At 38.8% G+C, this 15731-nt stretch overlaps 1 protein-coding gene across 1 annotated transcript in view; it reads left to right on the top strand.

Moving 5' to 3' along the window:
* Positions 1 to 949: 949 nt before the first annotated feature.
* The window catches only part of LOC103773980 (multidrug resistance-associated protein 1), a gene marked incomplete at its 5' end in the record, with an annotated part of 21234 nt that continues 6452 nt past the window's right edge, over positions 950 to 15731 (top strand). The window contains 11 exons of the mRNA XM_008941362.1: positions 950 to 1126; positions 1838 to 1963; positions 3302 to 3439; positions 4523 to 4648; positions 7644 to 7705; positions 8499 to 8630; positions 9652 to 9879; positions 10578 to 10755; positions 11452 to 11613; positions 12380 to 12472; positions 13841 to 14044. Coding sequence (XP_008939610.1) covers positions 950 to 1126; positions 1838 to 1963; positions 3302 to 3439; positions 4523 to 4648; positions 7644 to 7705; positions 8499 to 8630; positions 9652 to 9879; positions 10578 to 10755; positions 11452 to 11613; positions 12380 to 12472; positions 13841 to 14044 — 1626 coding nt within the window. The remainder of the gene's footprint in view (positions 1127 to 1837; positions 1964 to 3301; positions 3440 to 4522; positions 4649 to 7643; positions 7706 to 8498; positions 8631 to 9651; positions 9880 to 10577; positions 10756 to 11451; positions 11614 to 12379; positions 12473 to 13840; positions 14045 to 15731) is intronic.

Below are 15731 nucleotides of genomic sequence, written 5' to 3' on the forward strand. Positions count from 1 at the left end.
AGGCTGTGTGGCTTTTAAAGAGAAGCCTGTGTGCTATGCTTGGCTATTAAATATTGCAGTCCATCTGCAACAGTGGTATCTCGTTATCTCCATCATTCTGTTGGAGAGTGAGAAATCTACAGCACTTGAGAGGAAGTGTCCCTTGTGATAATTTTACAGTAAAGTCAGCAATTTTAAGATAAAATTTCCTGCAAGGGATTTCCGTAACTCAAGCCAGTCATAAATATGATATGAAAATTCATTTTACTAAATAGCCTGTCATTGTAAAAAGCCCTTGTACCAGTCTTGGAAGTAGTGATCATAGTTTTGTTAGTCGAAGTGCCGGTTCTGTTCTGACTCTGTGGTGGTTTATCTTTTTTTTGAGAATTGTGTTGGGAGAAATAGAAAAACACTGAATTATATTGAGTTACGTTTTTGCACTATTGATTGGGAAATGGGCTGGAAGGGCAAGACTTGGACTTAGTTCTGTGCCCTATTGTTAGGAATTATCAGAAAGTCTCAACTGTTTGCTGCAAAAATATCTTGGCACGGAAATTTGAGGATGCAGAGTATGTGAGTATTTATACATCTGTGTACAGAGGTTATTATGGGAGATAGCCAGAATTGTGATGATGTTGTTCTGCAATGATGATGTGAAAATCCTTGATTAATACTGCTACAGATCCTGATAAGTACTGTTAAAGATCCCAGTATTACATTTGAGTGAGTTATGTGTTACGGGAACTGTGTATAACCAACAAAAGTGACACTAATTTTATCTTGTGAAGGTTTAAAGCTTCTGAGCTACAAAAAGTGCAGTAAAATGAGATACATCACAGAATGGAACCAACTTTATTTAAACTTGCATTAATACCCAAGAAGAGCGAGAGAATAAGGCAGATAGTGGCTATATAATTTTTTAAATACTGAATTTCTATTTGCTTTAACTCATTCTGTTTTCTCTCCCCAGGATTGGAATCTGACATGGCACACAGAAAATCCAGACTTCACCCAGTGCTTTCAGAACACAGTCCTGGTCTGGATCCCTTGCATTTACCTATGGCTCTGTTTCCCAGTGTACTTCTTACACCTTCGTTGTCATGACAGGGGATACATACAAATGTCGAACCTCAACAAAGCCAAAACGGTTTGTGACTTTTTAGAACTAGAACTTGTTAAGCTTATCTGGAGCAGCAGTCTTGACCTCTGTGTGCAGTTCAGCTGTAATTTACTTATTCTGCTTGTTTGATCTGCAAGCCTTACATGTTTCTGTTGCCCTTTTACCAGTAGGCTTTCTGAAATCTACTCTGATGTCGCAATAAATCATACAAATCCTTTGTAAGACCAGTTGGAGAAGACTTATTTAAAGAATTAACTCAATCTTTATTTCAATAATAGAAAGGATTTTTTATCCTGTCAGCTTCTGAAGTTACACAGTGTCGTTTCTAGAGGTCTTGCAGGTGTTCTGTTTCACTTCTATTGTGAAATGGGTTCTTAATGTTTTCTTACTTTTATTTCTTCTTTGTAGAATAAGTAAAAAGTTTTAAGAAGGACTGTAATAGCATGGTATATTGGAGAGTGTTTGTCTCTGCAGTTGGTTATTCAGGAGTGAGATTCAGCAGCTTTCTGCTTCATAATACACTGAATTATATGGTACTAAAAAGTAGTAAACTTTTTTTCTTCTGGTGACGATCCACTAGATAAAGCCAAATTATTATTCTGTGTGTTGTAGAATTGCCCAAAATAGATGATCTGATTATGATTCCTCTTCTACTAGCACATAATATCTAGTGTCATGCATATATTTTGCTGCTTAATCTATATGAACTGATGTATGAAATACATTTTTGTATTGCAGGCCTTGGGCTTAGTACTTTGGATAGTCTGCTGGGCAGACCTTTTCTACTCTTTCTGGGAAAGAAGTCAAAATATTTTTCGAGCTCCATTTTTTCTCGTGAGGCCAACAGTATTGGGTATAACAATGGTAAGTTCTTCTGTTTTGGCCTTTGTTCATCTAAAGCCATAGCAACACGACACTTATTAGTATTCACAGTGTTGTAATTCTTTAAGCTACAGTTTTTACATAAAGACTTAATTTGCAGTTGAACTGTGTAATACTGACTCTGAAATGTCTCTTTCTAATTTTTTGTCAAAAGAAAGCAAAGCCCTCAAACCCTGCTGTGTGCAGCGCGTCGTGTGTCAGCACACGAGCCACTGCTAGTTGTCTTGCTGTATTTTGTTAGGCTTGAACTAACATTCCTTTACTAGCTCAGCTCAAGCATGGGGTGGGGGAATCAAGTCAAGACAGCTGATTAAGCCTAGTTAATACAAACCACACTGAACTTGGTAAAAGACTGTCGAAGACATTACATTTTTAAGTGCCCTATTCTTCTGCATGTGACGTTCTTTAGTGCATTTTTCTTCTGTTACATTTGATGGCACAGTGGAAAGGCTTAAATGCCATGTGAGGCACATGGGTGTCCCCAGCTAACTCCTCCTGCCTAGACATGCAAGTATTGTCTGTTTTCACACCGGTATCTTTGCAGCCTGTGTTTCAAGGAAAATTCCTTGCTGTTCATTTCTTGTCAGTTGCCTTACATTTATTACAGACTTGCAATGGTGATGATTAAAGATGGTACTCAAGATGGGGACAGACAGAACACAAGGAGCCCAATATCAATAATAAGAATAAAACAACAACCCAAAAAAACCCAACCACCTTGAAACGTGTTGACAGGTGCAAGAACTGTTAAATAGTTTGTGGTCATTTAATAATGCAATTGTCAGGCTTTTGTCAGGCTGATTGCAAATGCATGTTGCAGCAGCCAAGTAAGATTCCAAAGTTCTACCAGCTCCCTAAAGGACTCTGAAAACAGAAAATACAGAAATAGAGTCATGTTTGGTCAGTGCTGTTTGGCATTGTGGCTTGTATGGAAAGAAGTCTTTTTATTTTAAAAATAATTAGTCAGGAAATAATTGGAAAGGTTATAGTGTCACTATAATTGTGTGTGAGTTTGTGATGCAGAAAAAGAAAAGTAAAGAAATAAAGATTGGCAGCTTTTGCCAGTACTTTTGTCTGTGGTTATTTACTTCCATATAATGTGTATTCCTTTTCAATTTTTTTGTTCACTTATCTTTACTGCTCCAGAAAATATCCCATTTAAATGTATTTTAAAATTACTTTTAAAATATTTGGGTGTTAGAGTGTCTGGGAGTTACTGGATTTGAAATGTTAAGTAAGAATACTTTAATGCAGTACCTTGTATATGTGTACTGTAAAACTTGAAGCTTGTGAATATGTTTTTATCTTATTTGTCCACAGTTGCTTGCCACATTTTTAATACAGTATGAAAGAATAAAAGGAGTCCAGTCTTCAGGTGTAATGATGATTTTCTGGCTCATCTCATTGTCATGTGCCACAGTGGTTTTTAGATCCAAAATAATGCATGCCTTAAATAAGGTAAGTGCTTGCTAGCCTCATTCAGTTGAAAATAATCCCAAATGCAGCAATACTAGAGTAGGTGCTTGCTAATTCTGGCAGTCAAAGTCAGTTAATGATCCATTCATCGTACCTTCATTCCTTGGGTTATAAAGCCAAACAAGCAAGACTTAATGGCTTTTGTTTTGAAACACCGGTGGTGTTCTTAGTGATCTTAACTGTAGCAAGAGTTGCCAAGAAAATTTTACTAGCTGTTCCAGAAAGGAGATGTCTGGTTGGGTGTAAGAAAAGTGTATAGTCTTTGATGTGAAACTGTTCTGGGCATTTGTCGTCTTCCTGTTGATTGTACAGTGGATTTCCTGAAACACTTGATTTAGTGGTGGTGTGGTCACATCTGCTGAGACAAAGTGAAAGTGTACAAGTTAAATGCTTTTATGTTGGTCTGCTTTATAGTAAGGCCACCTCAAATATCAGATTAGTTGTGGAGCTGAAGCCATGTTGTGGATTTTGAGAACCTTCAGGCAACTTTTGTGTTGAGATGTTGGGAGTGGGATTTCACTGGTTTGTGGGTGGGAGTCCATCCATCCCTGTGCTTTGATTTGTGTGGCTTATGCTTTGTCAGTCCTTGTCTAAAAAACTGAAAAACCTCTGGAGTGTGAGCACAACGTAACAAAGTGTCATCTAAATCATGCTCTTCTAATTCTTATTTTCTGCATGCATACTGATTAACAAATTTGCTTTGAAAACTCCCTACTACCCAGCTCATAAATGCCTTGCTCCTGTAAAGAATACCTTGACTTCAAATTGGAGCATGTTGTATTTGTACAAATGTGTCTTAAAGAGAATTTATTTATGAAAGAAGTTCATGCTTGTGTGTTTATGGCAATTACTGATTAAAAATAAATGATTTCTTTCATCTTCTCCCCCTCCTCTCTTTACCTTCCCTTTACCGAAGTAGATGTGAACTTTAATTTGCATAGGGGTGGATAGTGTAACATGTATGTAGCTTTCAGAATTTACAGTAAGGAGCTGCTTTGTTTAATAGTAACATGTTTTAAAGAAATTCCTTGAGCATTCTAATTTGAACATTACCTTCCTTTGCAGGGTGCTGAAGTGTATGCATTTCGTAACGTCACCTTCTGCATCTACTTTGTCCTGTTACTTGTACAGCTCATCTTGTGTTGTTTTCCAGAACGACCACCTCTGTTTTCTGAAACAGTAAATGATCCTGTAAGTCTTCAGTCTGTACTGAGTGCTGAGTATCATGCATGCAGTGTTCTGTACAATAGGTTATAAGGCCGTAGTCTGCCAGATGCCAGATAATTCAAATCTTGTTGACTTGTTTGCAGTGGAGTGTTCTTTCTGCTCTGTAGTTGGTGATGCAGCAGGTGAAGCCTATAAAATGCAAACTGGGGAGGACTGAAATTAAGAGAGAGAGCAAAATACTGTTAGAGTCGTTCCTGAAGGTTAGGTCATACATATGTATATTCAGTGGTGCTTTTGGCAGTCAGTGGGAAATGCTGCTTTGAAATGCTGTTCTCCTGGTCACCTGATACCGTTCAGTAGGCACTAACTCAGAGGGATGTGTATTCCCTTCCTGTGGAAGGTGGGGAAGACGCTACATTTCGTTTCCATATTTAACTTCCTTGTGTTAAGCAAAAATTTAACCAGCTCAATTGCAGGATCAGTTAATATTAGAGGGTGGCCTGCATGTAGAAATTTAATTTTAGCTAGACACTATCTTTTTTTGCATGTGTTCTTAATTATATGTGCTAGCTATCTGGCATGGATCTAAAGTGACCCAGGGGATGCTGGATCATTATAACTGCTTCTGTAGCCCTGGGCTAGACCACCTGAGTCACAGTGGAGTGACACCTGTCACTGCCTGGAGTTTGGATGTGCCAAGTTGAGAAATCTCAGTTCTGTGTTGTTGTAAGGTGCAAGTTCTGGTTTGATTGATGTTGGGTGGTATTGACTGACAAAGGGATGTGTGAAATGTGTGAGGGGTGAGGGGGGTGAAATGTGTGATTTTGTGACCGTGGAAAAGGTCCCTAACCAGTGGCACTTACTGAATTGCACAGTTCCCTTCTCCGTTTGTATCCAGTGTGCCAGTGGTGCCCTGCACTGCCACTGGCAGGTAGTCTCTGTGCGTATGCCTGGTGGGAAGAGTCTTTGGATCCTCTTCATCTCTGGGTTCTTTTCATCTCGTTCGGGGATTAAATGTTTTTGACAGGCTACTGCTGATTTATGGAAATCTTTTTTTCTGCTTTGATCATGGTTACAGTAATTACATGGTGCTTTGAGACCACAGGGTTTCTTTTTGTGTCCTGAGCGTTTCTAGGAGTATGTGAGGAAATAGGGTAGACTGAATTTTAACCTTTTGTCATGAGTGATGTGTTCGTTGAATGTTATGCTGAGGAGAAGAACAAAGCAAGTCAAGTTAATCCATCTTAAAGTCTCTTTTATTCCTTTCTGCCAGGCATTTTCCAAACAGAATTCTTTGTACATCTTGGGTAAAATCTTACTATATGTTTACTTAAGCCCAAAAATGACAGTGAAATTTCAGAGATATAGATGCTGATGTGCATAGAAGTGGAAGTGTTTTGTCTCATTTTTAGTTTGTTTAAATTAAGTAAGTTGGGATTTGTTACAACTTGTTGTCTTCATTCTATCTGGCAGGAATGTCAGTAGGATTAGTAGTTCTTTGTGTGATAACTACATAATTTTATCAAAAATAGTATTATCTGAACAATAATCTGATGTGTTTTAATGTTTTAAAACTTTCAATTTATGCAATTGAATTCAAGGTTTTAGTAGTATGAAATCTAGTGAATTCCTGAATTTAGAGTTTCTACCTGCAAGTAGATTTAGAAAAAAATTATAAAGGAAAAAAGTAATACAGTATTTTAAGTAAAGCTCAGAATATTTTTATATGTTGTTGAAGTTGAAAGTGTTGCCTGTATTTGCTGAAATAGAAATCTGTTTGTCAGGATTGTCAGCATGGCTGAAGGCTGGAAGTTTTGCACCCCAATCCCTGCTCAGTGTGTGTTTTTTTTTTTTTTTTTTTGTTTAAACTTATGTGAATTTCAAAACTTATTTATTCATTAAGTGATGCTATTGGATTTGCTTGCAGTCATTTTATTGCAAGTGTTTAAATAATTTGGAACTGTGTAACTCTTACCCCTTTCAAAAAGTGTCTGTCTCATACTTTTGTTGTTCCTGATCAAGTTGCAAAAAAAAGTTGTTGTGTAAAGAAGAGGAAGCACAGGAGTCTGGGAGTCTGTCTGGGGTAGCCTGGTTGCCACACACTTCAATATAACTTAGCAGAGAAGCCAGGTTGCACAAGCACAAATTGAAAAATGCAAATCTTGGGAACACTTGGCTGTCGCTGTTTTAATTGCTGTTCTTTAATGATGATTGGTGACTTTTCTAGATAGAAATACCTGAGTTGCTGCAATTATAGTGGATGATAAAAAATCCTAGTGGTTTGGGTGCCAAAGGAGTGGCTGGTTTTAGAATTCTATAGATACTGTTCACAGCAGTGAAAGAGGGAAGAGAGAAATCTATACTGAAATTCTGCAAGTAAATGACCTTTAATGCCTTTGGAATTCTTCCAGCCTCCCTTTCTTCTGCTCTGATCCATGTAGAACACAAGCTGGCTGTGTACCTTGTTCGATACTTAAGTTTCCCATGCTTATTGATAAATTAGATGCAGGGATTTTAGGGTCTGTTTTGGGATACTTTATGGAGCTTAGATTTTTTTTTTTTCCCTTTTGTGCATCTGTTTTGATGGAGTCAAAGCACATAACTGCTGGAACAGCAGAACTAAGTTCTTCATTTATGACTAACTACCAAATTAACCTATCAATTAACATATATATGGTCTCATATGCTAGGTTACCTTGCACTGATGTAGGTAGGCAGTGATCATGACATCTTGAGAGACTGGCTTGCATTGTCTTATCCAATTTCCTTGACTGTTTGTTGCATTGTTGATATGGAGCACTGCTATTCCTGTGTCCCAGTGGTCTGGTCTGCTGACAGCTTTGAAGCTGTGCTTGTGCTTTCTGAACAAGCTCTCAACAGCATAAATGGCAAGTTTAGTAATGTGTAAAAATACTATAAACAAAAGGCATTGCAAAACCATTTTTCCTGTGTAGTTTGTTTCTTTTGGCCCTATATCTGTCACTTTGTATGTGGGCTGATTTCTTTTTCTCTCCTTTAGAATCCATGTCCAGAGTTCAGTGCTTCTTTCCTTTCCAGAATCACGTTCTGGTGGATCACAGGGTAAGATCAAGATGATGCATAAAACACCAGTTAAAATGAGATGGCATTTTAGGATCCTGCTGTCAGAGTTAAATTAGCAATAATCATGCAATGATTTTGGTTGTTGTGGTTGGTTGTTTTGTAGATAGATTAGGTCTTGTAGATAGGGTTGTTTTGTAGACAGATTTTTGTAGGGTTTTTTTTTGTAATTCTAAATTTTGCCAGTATATCTTTAGTATACTTGCTGAAAGAATAAAATAAAAAATCCTTTGGGATATATAAGAAGGTAGAAATCATCTGCTGCAGTTAGAAACTGAAGCATTCAAAACTATAGCTTTTTGCCCAGTATTTTTTTTTGTTAACTTAGCTTTAGTGATCCTTTATGACTTGATCACAACGCATGTTCTTGTGAGTTAAAACACAGAAACATGTAAAATAATATTGGTGTATAATTGTGGTTGGTACTTGGCCAGAGTTCCAACAGAAAGCTAGATGAAAGGAATTGTTTTGTAAAATTAGAGGCTAGTAAAGATTTTGAAACTTGGTTCGCATGGGAATATTAATTGCCTGGCAGATTTTCAAATGAGATCATTTCTTCTTTTTTTTATTTGCCCTGAAATTTGAATTCAGTGGCATGTCCTGGATCCTTAGATGTTTTGGTGTCTAATTCTCACAATGAACACAGGAGGATGTTTGTTTTAGCATCTGGACTTGTGTTGCTAAGAGTGTGAACATTTTTGTGAAGATCTGGTGCTGTTTTGGGACTGGATGTAATGGCCACTATCTTACAGCATATATATTCTTTCTAATACAGGTTGATGATTCAGGGTTACCGGAGACCTTTGGAAGCCAAGGATTTGTGGTCATTAAATAAAGAGGACAAATCGGAGGAGATAGTGCCAGGTTTGGCTAGAAACTGGGCAAAAGAGTGGGCAAAAACCAAGAGGTAAGTTCAGTCATCCTGGCTAGCAGTTCTTCCAAGACATGGAGGTTCAAAAGCTCAAGTTGTTCAGCCTCTTCTTAGAGGTGTTTGTCATCTGTTACCAGGCCTGCTTTCGTAAGGCCCAGCTGGCAGCTCTGTGCTTGTCCTTAGGTGCATACAGGAGTTGTGGTCCTCTTTATGAGGAGCTGCATCAAGTTTCCCATAGCCTTTAATGGTCCAAAGCTGATTTTCCCCCCTGCCCCCGGGAGGGGATGTTTTCACACAAACTTGAGTCATGTAGTTGAGGAGCTTGGGCTCCGTCTGCAGGTAGTGAGGCCTCGGGAGGACAGGTCAGGTTGTAAAAGCAAGAAGCTCATTTCTTTCCTTTGACTATATAGGGAGCCTGGGCATCTAAACCAGATGACTAAAATTAGAAAGACTGCGTGCCTGCAGTTTCCATCCTACTTTCATCATCCTTTACTGCAGCAAATAGAAGTACCTTTTCATTGAAGGAAGATTGCTTGCTTGCTTAAGCAGTATATTTTTACATACAGCTTGTCCTCAAAGACTTGTAAGTATGTAGTTTGGCATAAGCCAGGTATATGAAATGAATGTGTTAAGTCCATTGGGGATGACTTGGCATAAATCTGAGGCTGGCAGTCTTTGAACTCTGGTGGTACAGTGAGGCCTTGATTTTGATAGAAGCTGAGCGTACTGGACTGAAGTTGAGCATCCAGAATAATAATGTCCTTTGATCTTTAAGCTTAATGCAGGTTATGGCCCGGTTCCTTATTTCCCAGGACAGACCTATAGGAGAGGTTCAGTAGAAATGTTACCTCTGCCTGCAAAGATGAGCACTTCTGAATGGCCAGTGCATTTAGCTATGGTTGTATAGTTAAAAAGATGCTTGACTGACAGTAAAGCCCAGTTAACTATTAAGAAGGGCAAAAAAACAGCTCATAAACATCTAATTTGTATACTGTGTTTTTTTCCAGTTGGTTTATTCCTGAATAAAGGTAACATTACATACCTATTCTTATTTCAGGCAGCCAGTGAACATGCTATACTCGTCCAAAAAGCAGCAAAAACCAAGTGGCTCAAATGGCGATGTGACAGAAGAAGCTGAAGCTTTGATTATAAAACCGTCTCAGAAGAGCTCTGAAGCATCTTTATTCAGGGTGTTATATAAAACCTTTGGACCATATTTTCTCATGAGCTTCCTGTTTAAAGCTGCACATGATCTCTTGATGTTTGCAGGCCCAGAAATTCTGAAGTAAGACCTATACACTTCATTATTATATTAAAAGTATGTGGATAGAATTTAAAACACAGTGGTATTTCACTCACCACGCTGCTTTACCATCAGCTGGCTCAGTGGGGAAGAATTATCATGCAAATTAGAGACTATGCACACAGGTGATTTTAGTCCGTTGGTTTTCAGATTATAACATTATGCCTGAAAATATAAAAAAAATTAAAAAAAAACCCCGACTTTTTGTGTTCCTTTCCAATACTAGGAGAGTCAGGCAGGAACATATTCAACAGTAGCAGTGTATTTAATTCTGACCTGTAATGACTGTGGGAATACAAGTCACAGTGTGTGAAGCAACAGAAAGCTGAGGGGGTAGGAGTTGTATTTCTTCAAGGTGAAAAGAAGTAAAACCACTGCAAGCTGTTGTGTTTCAGCTGGAGGGAATATAAGACTTGTTAGTATATCTCCAAGAGAATGCTGTACATATATGGTATATGATGCTTCGTGTTTTAAAGTAGTACATTGTTAGGAGGAGGGAGTGATGTGTGCTAGTATAAAATAATCTCCAGTTTCTAAGAAGTTTGCTTGAATGTTTTATCTAAGTTTGGTACTTTGGGTGCTTGCATGACCCATATAATGTTCAGAATAATTTGGCGTTTTAACCTTGACGTTTCATTTTAATTTACCTGTATCAAGAGAACTAATTAATGTCTCTGCAGATTGCTGATCAACTTTGTAAACAACAAAGCTGCCCCAAATTGGCAAGGCTACTTCTATACGGGGCTACTGTTTGTTTGTGCCTGTCTGCAGACACTGATTCTTCACCAGTATTTTCATATTTGCTTTGTAACTGGAATGAGGCTCAAAACAGCTATTGTTGGTGTAATCTATCGAAAGGTAGGTGTTTCCTTAAATATACAGCAGTACCTCTTGGTGACTGTGTGAATACATTGCTGAAGTTTGAATAATTGAAGTAGTTAGACTCTTGCAGGCCAATTATTAACTCAAAAGAAATAACAGAGTGTCTAATTTATGCATAAAAAGCCTTTGAGGTAGGGCAATTTTCTAATTTACTAGTTAAAGTTTAGGCACGTTTTCTTCCCACTGCCAAACAAGAAGCCATGCCTCATTTAGACTCAGGATGTGAAACTGCTTCAGTTTGTGCAGAAATTAAGACACATTTACATTTACAGCTTCATTTTGGACTTAGCAGCAGTGCCACTTCATCTTGGAATAAGCTGGAACATTTTACAAAACTGTGGACTAATTTCTCTGTGAGAGAAAAATGTGTAACAGGTGAAGAAGATTCCACTCCTTATGCTAAAAACCAAAACAAGCAAACAATTCCCCCCAAGCAACAGAACCACCAGCCAGCCCTAGCCCCGAAGACCCCTTGTTGCCTTTAACTCTGTTAGTTGAAACCCAGCTGCTTGCTTCAAACTATACAACTTGCAATTTGTAAGGTGTGCAGGGTGAACAGAATATGAAGCAGGAAAAAGGTTGCTTGTTATTTTTAAAGCAGTTGGATTCTGTGGAGAGAGTGCAAATCAGGAAGTCTTCCTTCATGTTGTCTTGTTTTTAATTTGCACCTAGGCACTTGTTATCACAAATTCTGCTAGAAAGACTTCTACTGTGGGAGAGATTGTGAATCTGATGTCTGTGGATGCTCAGAGATTCATGGACTTGGCTACTTACATAAATATGATTTGGTCTGCACCTCTGCAGGTGATACTGGCACTGTACTTACTGTGGCAGGTGAGTGTTGTGCATTGTTTCCTGTTATGACTTTGGCAAGTTCCTGTGTTGCTTCCTGTGTTCATGACTACAGACAGCTGTAGTCGTGACTGCTGCAGTGTTTGCAGCAGTGTGGAGAACATGCTGCTTGTTTAGAAGCTGCTTAGAGCTGCTTCTGTCACTGCTGTAAAGATGGAAGGCAGAAAGTTCTTAATTTGCACGTCTCTGAGTGTGCATGGGGAGGATGCAGATGGGAGCTACTATCTTTTGGGGGATTGCAGCACCTATGATATCTCACTTGCTACTTGATTTAAAGAAAAGTGATCATGGTTCTGCACTCTGAGAGTTGCCACATGAGATGTTGCTGTTCTAGTCCAGGCAGTTGCCAGGCTGACTCTTCCCTGTTCTGCGCTGTCTGTCAGAAAGACAGTGAAAGTCCCTGGAAGTTGCTTGCTTCCTGCATGGCTCTCTGCCTCAGAAGAACAAACCAGCAAAAACTGGAAAACATGAACAGACCTCTGTATGTGTGTATCAATAGATACACAGAGAGTGATCTGTATCTGTGTGTACCTGTCTATATACATGTTTGTTTCAGAACTCAAAGCACGTAAACATCAACCCAAGATGCTACTTCATCCTCCTCTTCTTCCCATAGCTGTTCTTTAAACGGGAAGAAGAGATTGAAAAGCCACTTGGGAATTTTTTTTCTGTAGCATGTGCGGTAGTTTGACCCAAGATTTTTTAAAAAATGAGTTTACATAAATGCTGACAATTCAGTGCTTTTCAGAATTTAGGTGCTTCAGTGCTGGCAGGTGTGGCTGTGATGATCCTTCTGGTTCCGATAAATGCTGTGATGGCAATGAAGACAAAAACCTATCAGGTTAGAACCTTTATATATGTGATAGAGTGCTTTTAAGAAAAATATTCTGTTCATTGAATTGTTTGTGAGGTCCTTTTAAATATTTTTCCCTCTCTTTATTAATCCCTTAAAAGACGATAAGAGAAAGAAAGGTCAGAGATGTTGTATATGCAGGACAATCAAACTGATGTATTTTTCAGCCTTGCTGTCTGTCCATAATGATCTAGAAGCTTTGCAGTAGTTAAGACTAAGCTAGCAGGTTAGCCAGCTTCGTAAAATGCCTGATCATTGGGTTGTAATGAGTTGAATTTTTAACTTGCTGCCTAAGAACTGAAGTGCAAACATAAACTACTGTCTTCCTAATGAACCTTAAGTGTGTGAAATAGTCACATTTCCAGGATGGTGGTTGCAGTGTTGGGGTATGGGTGTGGTTTGTTCTTGGTTGTTTTGTTTTGATTTCTTACTGGAGGGATGGAGAAGGAGAAGTTTTAGTTGTCAACTGGTTTTGATCCCACATCCATTTTATTTAGAGGGATCAATTTGTTACACAGAGTGCACAAAACTCTCATGCTTTTTTATTGCAAAAACTACTTCCAACAGCTCCACCATGTGCTTTCTGGTACAAACCTCTCTATTAACTGAATTTGCTGAATGTCAGAGATTATTTAGATGAAGCCTAAATAAATGAATAAGCTAAATGAATCTTAGCTCTAGATGTTCATCAAAATATACCACAGCGTTTAGTTCCCAGATGGAAGAAGTGGGGATATCTAGACTGCCACAGCCACACTGTCCCTAGGAACAGCTCTCTGGGATAGCTGTATTTGGGCAGTCTACTGGCTCTGGCTGGTGCCGAGTCAGAGTATGATTTCAGCTTTGCACTGCTCATTAGTGTGAAGAGGGAAACCTCTGAAGAATGAACTTTCTTCTTGTGGCTGAATGGAAAGCTTTTTGCTTTGGTGCACCATCAGAAAGCCATTGCTAGTGATGAAAATGAAGCAAAACCAAGTTTGGTCTAAGGTTAGATGCAAACTGAACATTGATGAAGCTTAATTTTAGTGCCTTATTTTTTAACTGTATGTTGTACCTAGGAGGAACCTGAGTCCCAGGGCTCCCTGACACATGGTTAATCCCACTTACACCAGTGCCACAATTGTTTTGATTTTGGTTCACATTTTCAGTTCTATGAAGCATTCTTCTAATTGGTTTAAAACATCTTGTTAGTTCTGCATATTTGTTTGTTCAGATAGCATCTCAGATTTCCTGCTTGGGAACCTAAGTAAGCTTTTGATGAGGTAAATTTTGCCATTGCAAAATACAAAGCTTAGAACTTTGAGGTTCTGCCAAGTATTGTGCTCTGCTAATTACTTTTTGCAATGTTGTTTTTAGGTGGCTCAAATGAAGAGCAAAGACAACAGAATTAAGCTGATGAATGAAATTCTTAATGGGATTAAAGTTCTGAAACTTTATGCCTGGGAATTAGCCTTCAGAGAGAAGGTATTAGAGATCAGACAGAAAGAACTCAAAGTCCTAAAAAAATCTGCTTACCTTGCTGCAATGGCAACCTTCACTTGGGTTTGTGCGCCTTTTTTGGTAAGTGAAACAAATCTAGAAGTCTGTTCTTCTTTTTGGGATCGTGCATTCCAAGGCAGTGCTTGAGAAGTTGTTTTGGTTTTGCTTTTTAAAGAGTGGAAGAGTCAGAGTGCTCTTTGCAGTGGTGGGAAGTGGGATGATTGAATGCTTTCGTCTTCACTTTTCTATGAAAAGGCACTACTGTTTTCTATGAAATTTGGTTACATCCAAGTTGGATGTACTCTAAAAGTTAGTGGCTGAAGTATTTAAAAATCAAAGCCTGCTCTGCATCCCCCTCCATTTTTGGTGGTGTATGTGAGGAAGCTAAGGTGAAATGTACTGCCAGATCTGGAAGAGGTAACTAATGTGCACAGTACCCCCCAGGTGATAGCTGTGGCAGACAGAGTAAAACTTCCTGTATTTCAGCATTGTTCTGAGTATGTTTTTAGATGAGTCCTTGATTGAATGGGATAATCAAGGCATACCTCTGGCCTGGGTTCTCCTAGCATCTCTTTTAGAACAGTGTGGAGAGGTGAAGCTATTGCAGAGCCTGGGGTTGCCTCAAATTCTTACTTAAATACTCTTGATATGTGAAACATCCCTATTGCATTTATGGTTAGCTTGCATTTCAAATAATAAAAGGGAGAGAAGGGTGAGATCACATCAAAATTGCTTCAGACCCTATTAGAGCAAGAGGCCATTGATCTTGTCTGCAGAAGCAAATAAAGCCCATGACTACATTAGGATAAAATATGTGCTATTCCAGTTGAAGGTGTTTAAGTGTACTTTCCAGTCTCAGATTCCTTCCCTACAAACATTTTTAGTGTTTACATTGCTTTGGGCATGATGAAAGGCAGAAGCAGGAAATAGGAAACATCAGCTGCATTTGTAAGGGAATGCTTTCTCAAATGAAGTCTGAGATGGTTTTAATATAAATACATTATTAAATGAAGTTTCTAAATAAAACTTTGCAGGTGGACTACTTCTTGCTATTCTGTGGAGCCTGAGAAGACAGATTTGTGTAATGAGTAGCTCTGTTCCAGCACAGGTTGTGAATGTGTGGCAACAGTCCTACACCTTAGAAGGTTTGCCACTGGGGCAGGACTGGTACAGCCCACAGTGCAGAGCTGCTGTTTGACATCCTGTTTCTCTGATTTTGCTTCTTTTGTATATGTTCTTCTGAACTTATGATTGAAGAATTTATGCAAGTGCTGACTTGAAAGCACTTTTCAAATGCAAACCTCATTTTGTCTACTCCTCCTGTTTCCATGGCCAGAACTCTTTAGGATGTTGTTCAATAAGGTGTCAGGAAACTCAGTTTTGCAGTACCTCCCCTACTGCTATGTGGGCTGGTAAGGGTGTGTGCAGACTAATTGCTGGTAACACAAGAGTGCAGACATGCTGCTTGTGAGATTATGCTTTGGACCCTGTCTTGTTTTTGATCTTTGTGGGAGGCTTTTCTCCCTGGGATATAGTTGTCCAAACTAAGGACTGTACAAACAAGCTACTGTGCCAGGCACAGCTGGGTCAGCTGCCCTTCGAAGAACAATACATGTCTTCACAGCAGTCAGACTTTAACAGAAATACTCATGTCTGCAGTGGATGCTGTGCTTAGATGACACTTTCTTTAGCATTTGAGCTAATTGTTTTAAGTCTTGTGAGAGGGGGAATGCCAAAGGTTAGCATATCTTGATTTCTTGTTTAAAAT

This window comes from Merops nubicus, unplaced genomic scaffold, assembly GCF_000691845.1.
Source record: "Merops nubicus isolate BGI_N331 unplaced genomic scaffold, ASM69184v1 scaffold20405, whole genome shotgun sequence".
Taxonomy (NCBI): Eukaryota; Metazoa; Chordata; class Aves; order Coraciiformes; family Meropidae; genus Merops; species Merops nubicus.